This window comes from Neomonachus schauinslandi, chromosome 3 (assembly GCF_002201575.2).
Source record: "Neomonachus schauinslandi chromosome 3, ASM220157v2, whole genome shotgun sequence".
Classification (NCBI taxonomy): Eukaryota; Metazoa; Chordata; class Mammalia; order Carnivora; family Phocidae; genus Neomonachus; species Neomonachus schauinslandi.
Window position 1 is genome coordinate 115,976,519 of NC_058405.1, and position 14,585 is coordinate 115,991,103.

At 37.1% G+C, this 14,585-nt stretch overlaps 1 protein-coding gene across 1 annotated transcript in view; it reads right to left on the reverse strand.

The window, feature by feature from the left end:
* STAM2 (signal transducing adaptor molecule 2) overlaps positions 1 to 14,585 on the reverse strand; it is a 51,024-nt gene that overhangs the window by 8,414 nt on the left and 28,025 nt on the right. The window contains exons 8-11 of the mRNA XM_021702700.2: positions 8,207 to 8,301; positions 5,010 to 5,092; positions 4,782 to 4,869; positions 3,738 to 3,792 (exon numbers count right to left, since the gene is read on the reverse strand). Of these exons, the coding sequence (XP_021558375.1) occupies positions 3,738 to 3,792; positions 4,782 to 4,869; positions 5,010 to 5,092; positions 8,207 to 8,301 (321 nt within the window). The remainder of the gene's footprint in view (positions 1 to 3,737; positions 3,793 to 4,781; positions 4,870 to 5,009; positions 5,093 to 8,206; positions 8,302 to 14,585) is intronic.

Below are 14,585 nucleotides of genomic sequence, written 5' to 3' on the forward strand. Positions count from 1 at the left end.
CAAATGAAAAAAATCTTAATAATTATCCTAGAAAATGCAAATAAAAACAATTAAAACATAAACTAGTCCCTATTGTTCTTGTTTGTTGGTTTCTTTTGAGAAGGTGAGTGAAATCAGATACTTTGTTGTATAAATAACAAATCCAAGTAAGAGCATTTTTCAAATTTGCCCAAGGAACTCCAGAGCAAATCCTTCTGACTTCGTACAATTTTGTCTATTCCCCTGGGGAGTAATAAAGAACTCCCATTGCAACTGACAAGTTCATACCAGTTAAATGTCCACTTCATGTGGCACCCACGGCCTGTTTATTAAATGTAGCTCTTTTTATATACACACAGAGAGGCTCAAAAGATAAGCAACAGAGGCCGACGACCAGACACAGGACTACCAAATAAATGACCTGGACTGAATCCTATCAAGACTTGTCACCTTTCCTCTATAATGTTTCCTTTATAATGTTATGTCTGAAACAAACAAAAAGGTGCTATTTCCTCTCTTGCATGTGTGACTATATAAAGCAGGTCAAACTCTATTTTCAGAGTATCATTTATAAACCACAGAGAAAGCTTCAGAAATTAGTGTCCATGCTAACAAAGGTGTGACTAAGAAATGACCATAGGCATTTGGTCCACATAACCCAGTATACTGATGAAACACCAGAACACAGAAATCACCTTCAAAGATTCGAGACATTACCCCAAAACAATTAAAAAATTTTTACTGAACTGTGCCCAAACACAATACTAGCACAAAGAAAATGGAGCAGAAGGTGTAGTTTTCTCCTTCAAAAAGACTTCAATCTATTAGGGAGACAAAGCTAAGCACATGGAAAACAGCAAGCAATATAAGATGGCATATAATTGAATCCAAATTTATATGAAATAGGTAAGGAACAGAAGAGTTTAGAAAAGTAGACTAGTTTGGGTGGTGGTAGACTTGAAAAGGCTCTATGGAGAAGCTGGGACTTAAACTGGCACCTGAGGAAGGATGGATAGGCCCAAGCAAAAAAGGAAGACTAAGGTCAGTAGGACAGTGTGAATTAAGATAGGCAAAAGGAATGAGAAGGGTACACAATGGAAGAATGAAAAGGGCAATTTCATCAAGGTGGTAGAAAACGATTTTTGGAGGGCAGTAGGAAATAAGATTAGAATAGTCTGGAATAGGGGCTCAATCGGTCAAGCATCTGACTCTTGATTTCGGCTCAGGTCATGATCTCAGGATAGTGAGATCCAGCCCTGCCACTACCTAAAAAAAAAAGAAGAAGAAGAATCTGAAACATTGTTAAGTTCAGACCATGGAACTCTCTTCAATACATCTATCTAAACTTTCTTGGAGTCTATTACATGTTTGCCCAATATAATTTCTTAGTGTGATAAATGCCAAAAAATCTCATTCCAAACAATGACGATAGAAAATAAATGTAAATTTTTTTTTCTGACAGCAAAGTTGTTTTTCTTATTAGGAAAAACAAATCGATGATGACCCATTCAAGGGAAAAAATGGTATTTTATTCATTTTGGAATGCTTGACAAGGAATAAATAGTCAATAAAAATTTGTTGAAGAACAGCAAGCATTTTCCAGAATAGGAGCTGCATCTGTAGTCAGTGGCCATGGAACAGAAAATGCCAGCTGGCCTACTCAGAAACTGAAATTGAAGAACTAACAGGTGAGCTGTGACTCAAAAAATTAACTCGTATCAGAAACGGTCACTCTGATTTTTAACTGTGCTAGACCTGTTTCTTTGAAGATATTCTTTTTATCAACAAAAATAAGATTATACTGTCATATCCTCTTTTTCATGACATAGTATAGTATCTTTCCATGTCAATAGATATTTATCATTGACAATGCTTTTTACTGTAGAATGTATAGAAGTGTAATTTTATCTTAAAAATCAATCTCACACTGAAAGGCATTTTAGTTACTTCCAATTTTGTTGTTATAAATAATACTGTGAAGAATACTCAAAGAAGTAAATCTTTGCATATATCCTTATATATTTAGTATGGGCCTGAATTTGCTGGGTTAAAGGATATGGACTATTTTTAAGATCCAGAAAGGTTTATAATAATTGTACTCCTAGCCACACTCCTAAGGTAATAATGACGTTTTTCTTTCTAATCATTTCCAGTTTGATTATTCACTGACCCATCAATATCCTTGCACTGAAACCACAGTAAATGTATATGTAGATACTTAATGCTTTCTCCAAAATAAGAATATGAAACTACATTTCATTTCATTAATTTCTGAAAGGGATTTGTTTTTCACTTCTGTAGAAAATATAAAGGATTTATAAAAAAACATCTTATGGAAAAAGATTATAATCTTCGGTGACTAGAAAAAATCTTGCTGCTACTACCCTTCTCTGGCAAAGGCAGATACGAAGTAAAGTAATTCCTGTTCTTCTTGTGCGGGTTTTTTTTTTTTTTTTAAAGATTTTATTTGACAGAAAGAGTATGAGAGAGAGAGAGAACAAGCAGGGGGAACAGCAGAAGGAGAAGCAGGCTTCCCGCTGAGCAGGGAGCCCGATTCGGGGCTCAATCCCAGGACCCCGGGATCATGACCTGAGCCCAACGCATTTCACTTAACTGACTGAGCTGCCCAGGTGCCCCATCTTCTTGTGAGGTTTGATACAGTAGTTCAATAAATAGAATCTAGAAAGGGATGATGATGGAACACGAAAGCCTTATCCTTGTCTTCCATTCACTACAGCTTCTCCCTGTAACTTCAAACAGGAAGCTGAAGAAGCAGAAAAGTCAGAAATAAATGTAAAGCTCAAAATGCTGAGTCTATCCTTCAGTGCTGCTGCTTTTTCTAAGGGAGAGTAGGACTATGTGGGATAAGGAAATTAAAAACACAAGAGAAATACAGAAATACAAGGAAGAAAAATGAGGGGAGTATGTGTATTGGATTTAGCTTCACAAACACAAGGGAAATTTTTTTTTCTTTCTTTCTTTTTTTTTTTTAAAGATTTTATTCATCCATTTGACAGAGAAACAGTGAGAGAGGGAACACAAGCAAGGGGAGTGGGAGAGGGAGAAGCAGGCTTCCCGCCGAGCAGGGAGCCCAATGCAGGGCTTGATCCTAGGACCCTGGGATCATGACCTGAGCCAAAGGCAGATGCTTAACGAATGAGTCACCCAGGCGCCCCAACACAAGGGAAATTTCATTTGAAAGTTTTACAAATATTACTTCTCATCACATAACAAGACCCCAGTTTTCATTCTGTGCTCTATTCAGCTTTATTCCTCATTACTCATTATCCCTCAGTTCCAGCCCAAGTAAGAAAATGAAGACTGGTACCGTAATAGCAAGAGCCCATGATTCTAGGTATACTATACTGCCATAGGGGAAAAAATGCTACCAAAATAAAAAGTACCAGCTTGCTATTTGTTTGTAAGAGTTTTGGAAACTGAGAGACAATTTCAACAGATTGAACAGTTCCACAAAACTTCTTAAAGTTCTGCCAAAAAACAAGTAATCCATAAGAAAACGATACTTGTTGGGGTGCCTGGGTGGCTTAAGCATCTGACTCTTGGTTTCAGCTCAAGTCATGATCTTGCTGTCCCAAGACTGAGCCCCACATCAGGCTCTGTGCTCAGTGCAGAGTCTGCTTCGATTCTCTCTCCCTCTCTCTCCAGCTCATGTGCTCTGTCTCAAACAAATAAATAAAATCTTTAAAAAAACAAAGAAAGAAAACTATACTTGCTATTCCCTGCACAAAGAATCTCACCTATCAATCTCTTCAAGTTTTTCATCTATCATTGGGCCCATCTGTTGGCAGATATCTGTAAATACAAAAATAATTTTGAACCTTGAAACTTAAACCAGTTCAAATCAATTTCAACAATTTTTAACAATGGAGCACACCGATATACAACACCATGCATAATACAAAGAAAATGAGGTTTATGTTAGAGAAAGGACTATAAAAGACCTAATTTTAATACTACTCAGCACCAATATTAATATCTGTGACCAAAGGCAAAATCAAAACCAAAAGAGAAATCTGACCATGTTCTCTGAAGTACTAAGTTTACGACTGTGAATCTGGAGCTATCGCAAAACCTAGAAAACTATTATTAGCTAAGTAAATGAACTTGAGTCACAGTATATAAAATATATAATTATGTACAGATTACATACGAACATTTTCCAAGGACCTAAGCCATTTTAAAATTAAATATTTTGTGTTATTTCCAAATGTAAACACTGATAAAATGAATAGTGTGGTATCCTATATTCATAACCAGTTTCTTCTATAAAAAGATTTAAGATTTATCCATTTATCAGAGATTTTTCTCCCAAAGGATTAAAAAAAGGCAAAAAAACATTTGTTTCAAATTTCTTGGGGATTGAAAGGACGTATCAGCATGCATCAAATGACTACATTACAAAGTTAACACCGATCATGTATAATTTTGCCCTTTAAAATCATGATACAAGAGAATTATAAGAAAAATAAGAATTTCTAACACTTTGACTCAATTAATTTAATATGCTCTTATTCTTAATTCTGTCCTTTTTTGGATTGCAACTCTCTTCAGCCAATATCACTAGTGGGCTTACAGAAAAATAAAGACTTCCTTCTTGAACATGATAGGCAGATTTATAACATCTTCCAAGTTATGTGTTTACTATTTTATTACACTAGTCTGTTTCCCACCAGAGATCTCTAATTTCTAAAAGCAAACACAAGGCAGAAAGACATTTAAGACATTATAAATAGCTAAAATATTAAATGACATTAAAGTAATCTCTAAGGCTCACTAAGTACCTTCTAAATCCAAGAGGTCTTGGGAGTCTGGTTTTGAATCTGTTGGATCTATACTCTGGAGTACCTGCAGGGCTCTATCCATCTTATCCTAAAAAAGTATAAGGACACTTAGAAACTCAAAAGCTTTCATTTCAATGACCATAAAAATTACTCTTTCCAAGCATTCTCAAGGATAATAGATTTTTAAAGTATTGACAGTTTAACTATTAAACAAAAGAAAAACTCTACCTCATCTATATAAACAGGCTCAGGCTCTGATTTCTTAATTTCCTCCTCCTCATCATCAATTACATTCAATTTGTCCACAGCTGCTATGGAAACAAAGTAAACTTTAAGTTCCTCAGCATTTACTTTGGTATTTTAGTCACTAATATGTAAATAGCCTGTGATTATCCGTAAGAAAAAAAAGGAAACCCTTTAGTCATCACATTTCATAATTAATATACGTTATTACATATGTTCATTCATTCATACCACAAACATTTATTAGCCCTTACTATGTGCCAGGCATTGGAAATACATCAGTGAATAAAACAGCAAGAATCTCTGCCTTGATGGAACTTACCTTCTAGTGGGACAAGTGAGCAATATTAACGGGAACTGTCATTCTAGGCATTTTCTGAAAAACTGAGTGTTACCACTAGGGTGAATATATAAGACAGTAGAGTGTAATCTGAACAGCTAAATTCAGAGTTAAATATATGAGCTCCTTCTACACTTTCCTTGCTATAAAAATGTATTTCCCAAGGGGCGCCTGGGTGGCTCAGTCGTAAAGCATCTACCTGCGGCTCAGGTCATGATCCCGGGGTCCTGGGATCCAGCCCCGCATCGGGCTCCCTGCTCAGCAGGAAGCCTGCTTCTCCCTCTCCCACTTCCCCTGTTTGTGTTCCCTCTCTCACTGTGTCTCTCTGTCAAAAAAATAAATAAAAAATCTTAAAAAAAAAATGTATTTCCCAAATGAACAAAAAAAATACTCAATTTCATCTTCAAAATGAAAAAAAAAAAAATACTCAATTTCAACCTAACTTTGATTAATAGTTTTAAAGCAACAGAAAACAAAAAAACCCCACCTTTCATAAAGAGAAGGTTGAAAAATAATTTATAAATGTACATATCCAGAAAACAATTTAATATTCACTGGCGTGTTGCTGTAATGTACTATATTTTAATAAAGTAAATTTTGATAAAAAATAAAATTATAATAAAAATCTACCTTGCCTCTAATCCAAAAATCTGTTTGCTCTCCAGGCCACGTGAGAGCCTTCAATGAAGACATCATGTTCTGTCTGAAAAGTACTTAAGGTTTCCAATAAAATGTATACCCCTCAGGAAAAAAAAATCTCTATAACCAAAGGATTTTTAAGTCCCAACAGTTAGCCACTTACTTCAAATATCTGGCTAACTTTCAAACAGGTCCTAAGGAGCAGAGCTCAACATAACATGAGGATATACTGAAAAGCCAGAATAGTTTTTACTTTTAAAACCACAGCTCAGGGGGTGCCTGGGTGGCTCAGATGGTTAAGCGTCTGCCTTCGGCTCAGGTCATGATCCCAGGGTCCTGGGATCGAGCCCCGCATCGAGCTCCCTGCTTGGCGGGGAGCCTGTTTCTCCCTCTCCCTCTACTGTTCCCCCTGCTTGTGCTCTCTCACTCTATCAAATAAATAAATAAAATCTTTAAAAAAAATAAAATAAGACCACAGCTCAGGTGCTCTAGCCTATCCCAAGGGGTAATTTCTATAAAGGATCCCCTGAGCATGGTCTTACGAAGTTATTAAAAACAGCGTCTCCTTGGGGCGCCTGGGTGGCTCAGATGGTTAAGCGTCTGCCTTCAGCTCAGGTCATGATCCTGGAGTCCTGGGATCGAGTCCCGCATCGGGCTCCCTGCTCGGCGGGGAGTCTGCTTCTCCTCCCTCTGACCCTCCTCCCTCTCCTGCTCTCTGTCTCTCGTTCTCTCTCTCTCAAATAAATAAATAAAATCTTTAAAAAAAAAAAAAAAAAAACAGCGTCTCCAACTTTCACAATACTTAGAGCATCAGACTAGAGGAATAAAAAGTATAAATACTGGCAAAGTACTCAGTCTTTAAATGAGTCTTTAAGTCTCTCAAGTTTACTTTAACTGAATGCCTCAGTCCACCCATACAAAGATGATGTTCCCCACAATGCACAAAGCTTTCACAATTTAAGTTTTTTCTCTAACACCGATAATACAAACTAGCACTGACATGTCCTGCAGTGAGTCAGTATAAGTACATCTAAGAGCAGACTGGCTGACTTTAGAATCATGGCTCTATCACCTACTAGCCACATAAACCCTCAGCCTCAGTTTCCTTATCTGTAAAATGGGGTAACAGAAGAACCTATCTCAAGAGTTATGAGGATTAAATGAAATAGTGCAAGCCAATGACTTTGCAAAATACCTAATAAATGAATACTCAAACACCAGTGAACTATATTATTTCCGATCACGAGCATCATTAGTAATACTATTAGCTGTTCTTTACACTCAGTAACCCCCACCTTTCTGCCTGCATAACAAATGGAAGCTTTCTCTGCATGGTTGACAGCAGAAGATCTGAAGCAGGAACCCACTGTCTTAATTATACTGTTTTATTATTGCTTCAAGTTCCCTAGGATCAAATCAAGGTGAGGAAAAATTTAAAATTTAGGAGTACTCCTAACCCTTGTAATCACATTTGGCACTTGTCAACCAGCCCCCACCCCGCCACCTACTCCCTTTGATACTGTGGTTCAGTGATGAATAAAACCAATATTCTTTATACTGAAGATTCAAACTGCCTCTTAAACCATAATTAGGTTGAATTAAATATCTACATGGTCATCACAGATTGTTTTATGCCTTATATGGAATTATGCACATTAATTCTCAGAGTTTAAAATAAAATCATAAAAAAATTAATTCTTGGAATTGACTTGGAATAAGTTAACCCTTTAATTTGGTAAGAAATTAAACTGTACTGTCTATAAATAATTTAAAACAGAGTAAAATGCCAATCTACTTTATATTCAAAATTGAACCAGGGCACCTGGCTGGCTCAGTCAGTAGAGCATGTGACTTTTTTTTTTTTTTTTAAAGATTTTTTATTTATTTATTTGAGAGAGAGAATGAGATAGAGAGCATGAGAGGGGGGAGGGTCAGCAGACTCCCTGCTGAGCAGGGAGCCTGACGTGGGACTCGATCCTGGGACTCCAGGATCATGACCTGAGCCGAAGGCAGTCGCTTAACCAACTGAGCCACCCAGGCACCCAGAGCCTGTGACTCTTGATCTCAGGGTCATTAGTTCGAGCCCCATGCTGGGCATAGAAATTACTTAAAAAAACAACAATAAAAAAATAACAAAACTGAACCATAAAACTCAAGTGTAAAAAACTTTAACAGATTTAATCTTCCCTAAAATTTAACTTACCTGCCTCAGACTCTATGTTTAAATTAGTTGTTACAAAATTAGATGGGAAAAGTCCTATTCCTCTGTGATTTTCTCCTTTCCACCAATTGGCATCACTGAAAATACAGTACAAAAATGTCATTTGTTCTTCTACATTTCAAGTACATTAGCAGCAAGAGGAATTAAAATAAAAATTAAATTTAGCCTACTCTGAAAATACTAGTTCATATCCAACTATATTTAAAAGCAGTGCTTAATAAAAGATACAGAAAAGCACAAGTAAAGCAAACATCCACATTCCCATATTTAAATTTAGAACGAATTAACAAGTCATAGCTGATTTTGGGCTTTAAAAAAAAATTATCAACAACCCCAAGTCCCAACCCCACATCCAACCTACCAAACCATTACCTAAAGCTGGTATGTAGCCTTCCTATGAGTGTATTTTTGTTTACATACACCTATGGCAAAGTTTATATATATATATATATATATATATATATATATTAATCATTATAGATTTTTACATTTTATATGTTAATATTTTCATATCTTGTTTATCCCTTTTTTTTTTAAAGATTTTATTTATTTATTTGACGGAGAGAGACACAGCAAGAGAGGGAACACAAGCAGGAGGAGTGGGAGGGAGAAGCAGGATTCCTGTGGAGCAAGGAGCCCGATGTGGGGCTCGATCCCAGGACCCTGGGAGCATGACCTGAGCCGAAGGCAGCCACTTTACCAACTGAGCCACCCAGGCACCCCTTGTTTATCCCTTTTAAAGACCCATCATCTGAATACAGCATATTTGATTTCTCCATCCCCATACAGATGGACACTTAAATATTTCCAGTCTTTCACTTTATAAAGACTGGTGTAATGATTATTCTAGATTCTAGGGCACACAAGCAACAATACTTTAGGTTACTCACAGATGTGGACTTGCTGGGCCTCAGGATAAAAACATTTTCCATTTTGCCAAATACTGCCAAATAGTCTTCTTAAGTGCTTATGGCAATGCACCATCTTCCTTCCCTCACCAGCATGTGAGAATGTCATTTTCCCTCATGCTTGTTAACTGTCCAAGCAACACTTGATATCAGACAGGAGAGAGATCATATCTCAAGGCTATGCTCATTTGCACTTCCTGAGCATCCACATGTTTTGCCGGTCATTCAGACTGCCTCTTCTATGAACTGCTCGTTCATGTTTTCTGTCCACTTTTCTTTTCCACTGGGCTATTTATCTCTTTTCATGGATCTGTAGTTCTTTATATATTCTGGATAGCAACTGTTTGAATTATGCAAATACTTTCTCTCAAACTGTCGCTTGTCTTTTAACGTATGTTCATAGTTTCTTTCACTGCATGGTGTTTTTTGTTCCATGTAATCAAATTTTAGCATTCTTTTATGGTTTATAGTTTGTTTGTTTTTTTAAAGATTTTATTTATTTATTTGACAGAGAGAGAGACAGAGAGGGCAGGAACACAAGCAGGGGGAGTGGGAGAGGGAGAAGCAGGCTTCCTGCCAAGCGGGGAGCCCGATGTGGGGCTCGATCCCAGGACCCTGGGATCATGACCTGAGCCGAAGGCAGACGCTTAACGACGGAGCCACCCAGGTGCCCGGTTTATAGTTTTCTTAAAAGAAATCTTTCTCGGGTGCCTTCGGCTCAGGTCATGATCCCAGGGTCCTGGGATCGAGTCCCACATCGGGCTCCCTGCTCGGCAGGAAGCCTGCTTCTCCCTCTCCCACTCCCCCTGCTTGTGTTCCTGCCCTCTCTGTCTCTCTCTCTGTCAAATAAATAAATAAAATCTTTAAAAAAAAAAAAAAAAAGAAATCTTTCTCTATCCCTAAACTCCCAAATCTGTTTTCTAATATACTTAATAGTTTTAGGTTTTCTTTCTTATCTCTCCCCCATGTTTAAGTCTTCTTTTTTTCTTAAAGATTCACTTATTTTAGAGACAGAGCGTGCATGTGTGTGCAAGCATGGGGAGGAGCAAAGGGAGAGGGAAAGAGAATCTCAAGCAGACTCTGCATTGAGCGTGGAGCCTGACACACAGAGCTCGATCCCACAATCCTTAGATCATGACCTAAGCAGAAACCAAGAGTTGGAGGCTTAATCGACTGAGCCACCCAGGCACCCCACCCCATGTTTTGTAATTCATTTGGAATGAAACCATATGTACTACGTGAAACTGAATCAAAGTTTTATTTGTACTGTATAAAGAGCCATTCATCCCGGCAAAAATTTATTGAATAGCACATCGTTTTTTCTACTGATTTAGGATATCCTATCTTTCAAACAGCAGGCTGCTATCTGTTCATGGGCAGATGGATCTGGATTCCATTCTGTTGAACTATCTATATACTTATTTACTACAGCTTATTAATAGGCCTTGATACTTGGCAGGGAAAGTACCTTCTCTTGAATACTTTCATATCTCCATATTAATGTTAAAATTAAAACGTTTTCAAGGTCTCTGAAAATAAGTCCTATTGGGATTTTAATTAGAAATGCACTGAATTTATGCATTAATATGGGAAAAATGAAATCTTTACAACATTAAAGTTTTCTTTACCATGAATATGGTATCTCTCTCCATTTATATTGAATATATTTGAGGGGCACCTGGGTGGTGCATTCAGTTGAGCATCTGACTCTTGGTTTCAGCTCAGGTCATGATCTCAGGGTCCTGGGATCCAGTCCCGTAATGGGCTCCACACTCAGCACAGAGTCGGCTTGGGGTTCTCTCTCCCTTTCTCTCTGCCCGTCCCGCTCGTGCTCTCTCTCAAATAAATAAATCTTAAAAAAATAAACATACTATATATACTTATATTTCTTTATATCTTTCAAATAATTCTGTAACTTTCTCCATAAAGTCCTCACATATCTTTATTAGATTTATCCCTAGATCATTTATAATTATTACTAAGGAGAATGGCAATTTTTTTCTATTACATTTTCTAAATAGCTGTGATTAAAGTACCCACTGATTTTTGTATGTTGAGCTTGTATCCAACAACCCTGATGAACTCTTACCAATTTTAATAGTTTGTCCATTGAGTCCCTTGGATCTTCTATATGGATAATCATAGAATCTAGAAATGATAATTTTGTCTATTCCTTTCCAAAAATTTGACTTATTGAATAGACATTCCTAAAAATGAAACTTCAGGATGAATTAACTCCTAGGACTCTGAAACATCATTTCATTTAAAAAGTACCACAAAGATGTGAGCTATATATCACCCAAATTCTTAAAACCAGAAAATAATTGATGTATTGACAATTCTTATGTCTGCAGATATCTACATAAAATGAGAAATTCTCTTACGTGCTTTTTTAAAATTAAACATTCCATTTTATTTTTATTTATTTATTTATTTTTTTTTAAAGATTTTATTTATTTATTTGACAGAGAGAGAGACACAGCGAGAGAGGGAACACAAGCAGGGGGAGTGGGAGAGGGAGAAGCAGGCTTCCCGCGGAGCAGGGAGCCCGATGCGGGGCTCGATCCCAGGACCTGGAATCATGACCTGAGCCGAAGGCAGACGCTTAACGACTGAGCCACCCAGGCGCCCTAAACATTCCATTTTAAAAAGGACAGCTGAACTCAGAGGAATTTTTATATAAAACCAGAAAACCCAACCTGTGAAATGGGACATGTGGATTTTATTTGAACCTATCAACAATTTTATCTGTAGCCTTCTCCAGTGGTCCTACTAATGTAAGATTATTTCCCTCCCAACCACTACTACAAACTCCCTGATGAAGCATAAAAGTAGGCAAAACAACCAAATGCCATGTCAAAGCATGATGACTCCTTCCTAGCCCTAATCCAGCTCTATCTACATTCTCTCCATGGACAATCTGTTGATTCTTTGGAATGTTAATGACACAAAGTACTGTTCAATTTTAAATTTCTAAATTAAGGCAATTCAGCACTATAATTTTACATAAATTGTTTGATAATTAAATGCAGCATTTATATTTAGAGCTTTTTATATTAAGAAAAAGAATAAATCACAGCTGAAGTGAGTGAAAAGTGATAAAGACAGAAACTTTACTATCAATTAACTGATTATACAGCTAACACTTATGAAAGCCTACCAAAGAGGGGCCAAGTGACATCAGGTTAAACACTGAAGTTACAAAGCTAATGGAAACAGTTTCTGCCCTCAAGAATGAAAATCTAGTGCGGTATTTTTCAACCCTCCTGTACCAACTAAGAACATGTTACCTTGCTTTACCTTGTGGGATGTGTTTTCTCCTTCCCCCTTCCTCCCACCCAAGGAAGTGCTGACCCTCTTCAGAATCATATAGCCGGAGAGACATATGTAGAGATGTGACTGCAGTACAGTACGAGCAATGCTATTATGTGCAGGGAGCTATAGCAGCACAGAGAAAGAACTTCTAACTATTGGAAACTAACGACAGAGAGTAAAGGCTGCTCAGAAGACGTGAAATCTACATGGGTTTTGGATTAAACTGGCATTTGCTAGGAAGAAAAGGAAATTAGGGCTATGGAAATATAAATGACATCTGCTCTGCTGCCATTAGGTCTCAAAATAAATGAAAACCTGAGTCTCTCTTTTAGGCTACTGACTTCTCAAATAAAACAACTCATTTGCTGACTTTTGTTTTTTTAAGATTTATTTATTTATTTGAGAGAGAGAGGGAGATTCTTCAAGAGAATCCCAAGCAGACTCCCCACTAAGTGGGGAGTATGATGTGGAGCTCAATACCACAAACCATGAGATCATGACCTGAGCTGAAATCACAAGCCAGACACTTAACCGAATGAGCCACCCAGGGGTCCCTTTGCTGACTTTTGTAATGACAGTGGCTGAAGATTAACTGATGCCTTTTTTATGGATATGATAATCATGTGAAAAACCACAAACATACAAATAGTAAACCTGGAAATCTTGGTAATCTTGTGGGGGGGGTTGTTTCCTTAAAATACCTATTTTTTAATTTAGGGAGCCAATCCTACTTGATTATTTGAAAGAGTACATAAAGAACAAACAAGGAGTGGTGAGATAAAGCTAAAAATGTAGAAAGTGAAAAGGTGGTTTTGTTTTTTCTTTTTTTGGTATATTCTGTTAATAAGAAATGTGTGCCTTTTCTATTAGTTCTGTGTTTCTTAAGCTGAGGTCCAAGAATGATGTATCTTCAAGGCACTTAAAATTCTACATATGAAAATTTTAATTTTATGCTTTCATTTGCACAGCAATATAAAAACAATGAATACAGTCATATTCTGGATCACCTAGATGATCTCTTTAACTGAAGACTGCCATTTAACTTTAGGACCCAAGTTTGCATTTGTGCTTAAAAATCTTGCCAGTGATAATCCATCACCCAGAATGACAACATTTAACCTACAGGTATTAATGAGCATATCTATGGAACTTTAAGATTGGGGTATCCTATCATTAAAATGACAGCAATCAATCTACATATTCCATCATATTCATGTTGAATCCTCCTAGAAGTTATAAAGAAAAAAGTTCTCTTTTGCAGTGTTAAGTCTCAACTGAAAATACTTTTATATGAGTCTAAGTTGGTAAATGACTTTGTGCTTAAACATGTGTGGAAAGACACATGCAGCACAGCAACATAACCCTTTACTCACTGCAAGCCTGTAGACTGCAGTAAGAGTATAGTGCCACGTGAACATCAATGATGTCAAGGGATACATTCGGTACTCACAACAGGTACAAAAGAAAAAGTCAGAGATTTGAATTATCAAAACACAGGGTGGTACAGGGCTGCTGAAGGTAAGTGATAAAGTACCTGTGCCATTAATCAGTACTCTACTTACTTACTTACTTGTAAGTAGCAATTTAGTTTATTTTTTTAAAGACTTATTTATTTTAGAGGCAGCGGGGAGTGGGGGAGTGCGCAAGGGAGTGTGCATGAGTGGGAGAGGCAGGGGGAGAGGAAGAGAGAATCTGAAGCAGACTCCACAATGAGCACAGAGCCTGACTTGGGGCTGGAACTCATGACCCTAGGATCACAACCGGAGCCGAAATCAAGAATCAGATGCTCAACCAACTGCACCACCCAGGAGGCTCCAAACAGCAATTTATTTTAGAATATTTTCTCACTACATAAAACACTCAAAATTTGTATCTTAGAGCAAAAACTACTCATATTGTAGTTTAGTCTCTACTGACTTCACAAATTCAATTTTCTAGTTGTATAGGAGTACCTGAAGTATAAGCCTAAGTTCTTTTGTGAATATTCTAACTAAAACTACACTAAGAAGCCTGACATTTCAGACTCTCTGTTCAGTCTACTGAACTACTTCTGCACCTTAATATTTATTTACTCTCATTCAGGGATGTGTTCCACTCCAAATGATTATTAAAAAAAAAAAAAAATTTAAAGAAGAAAA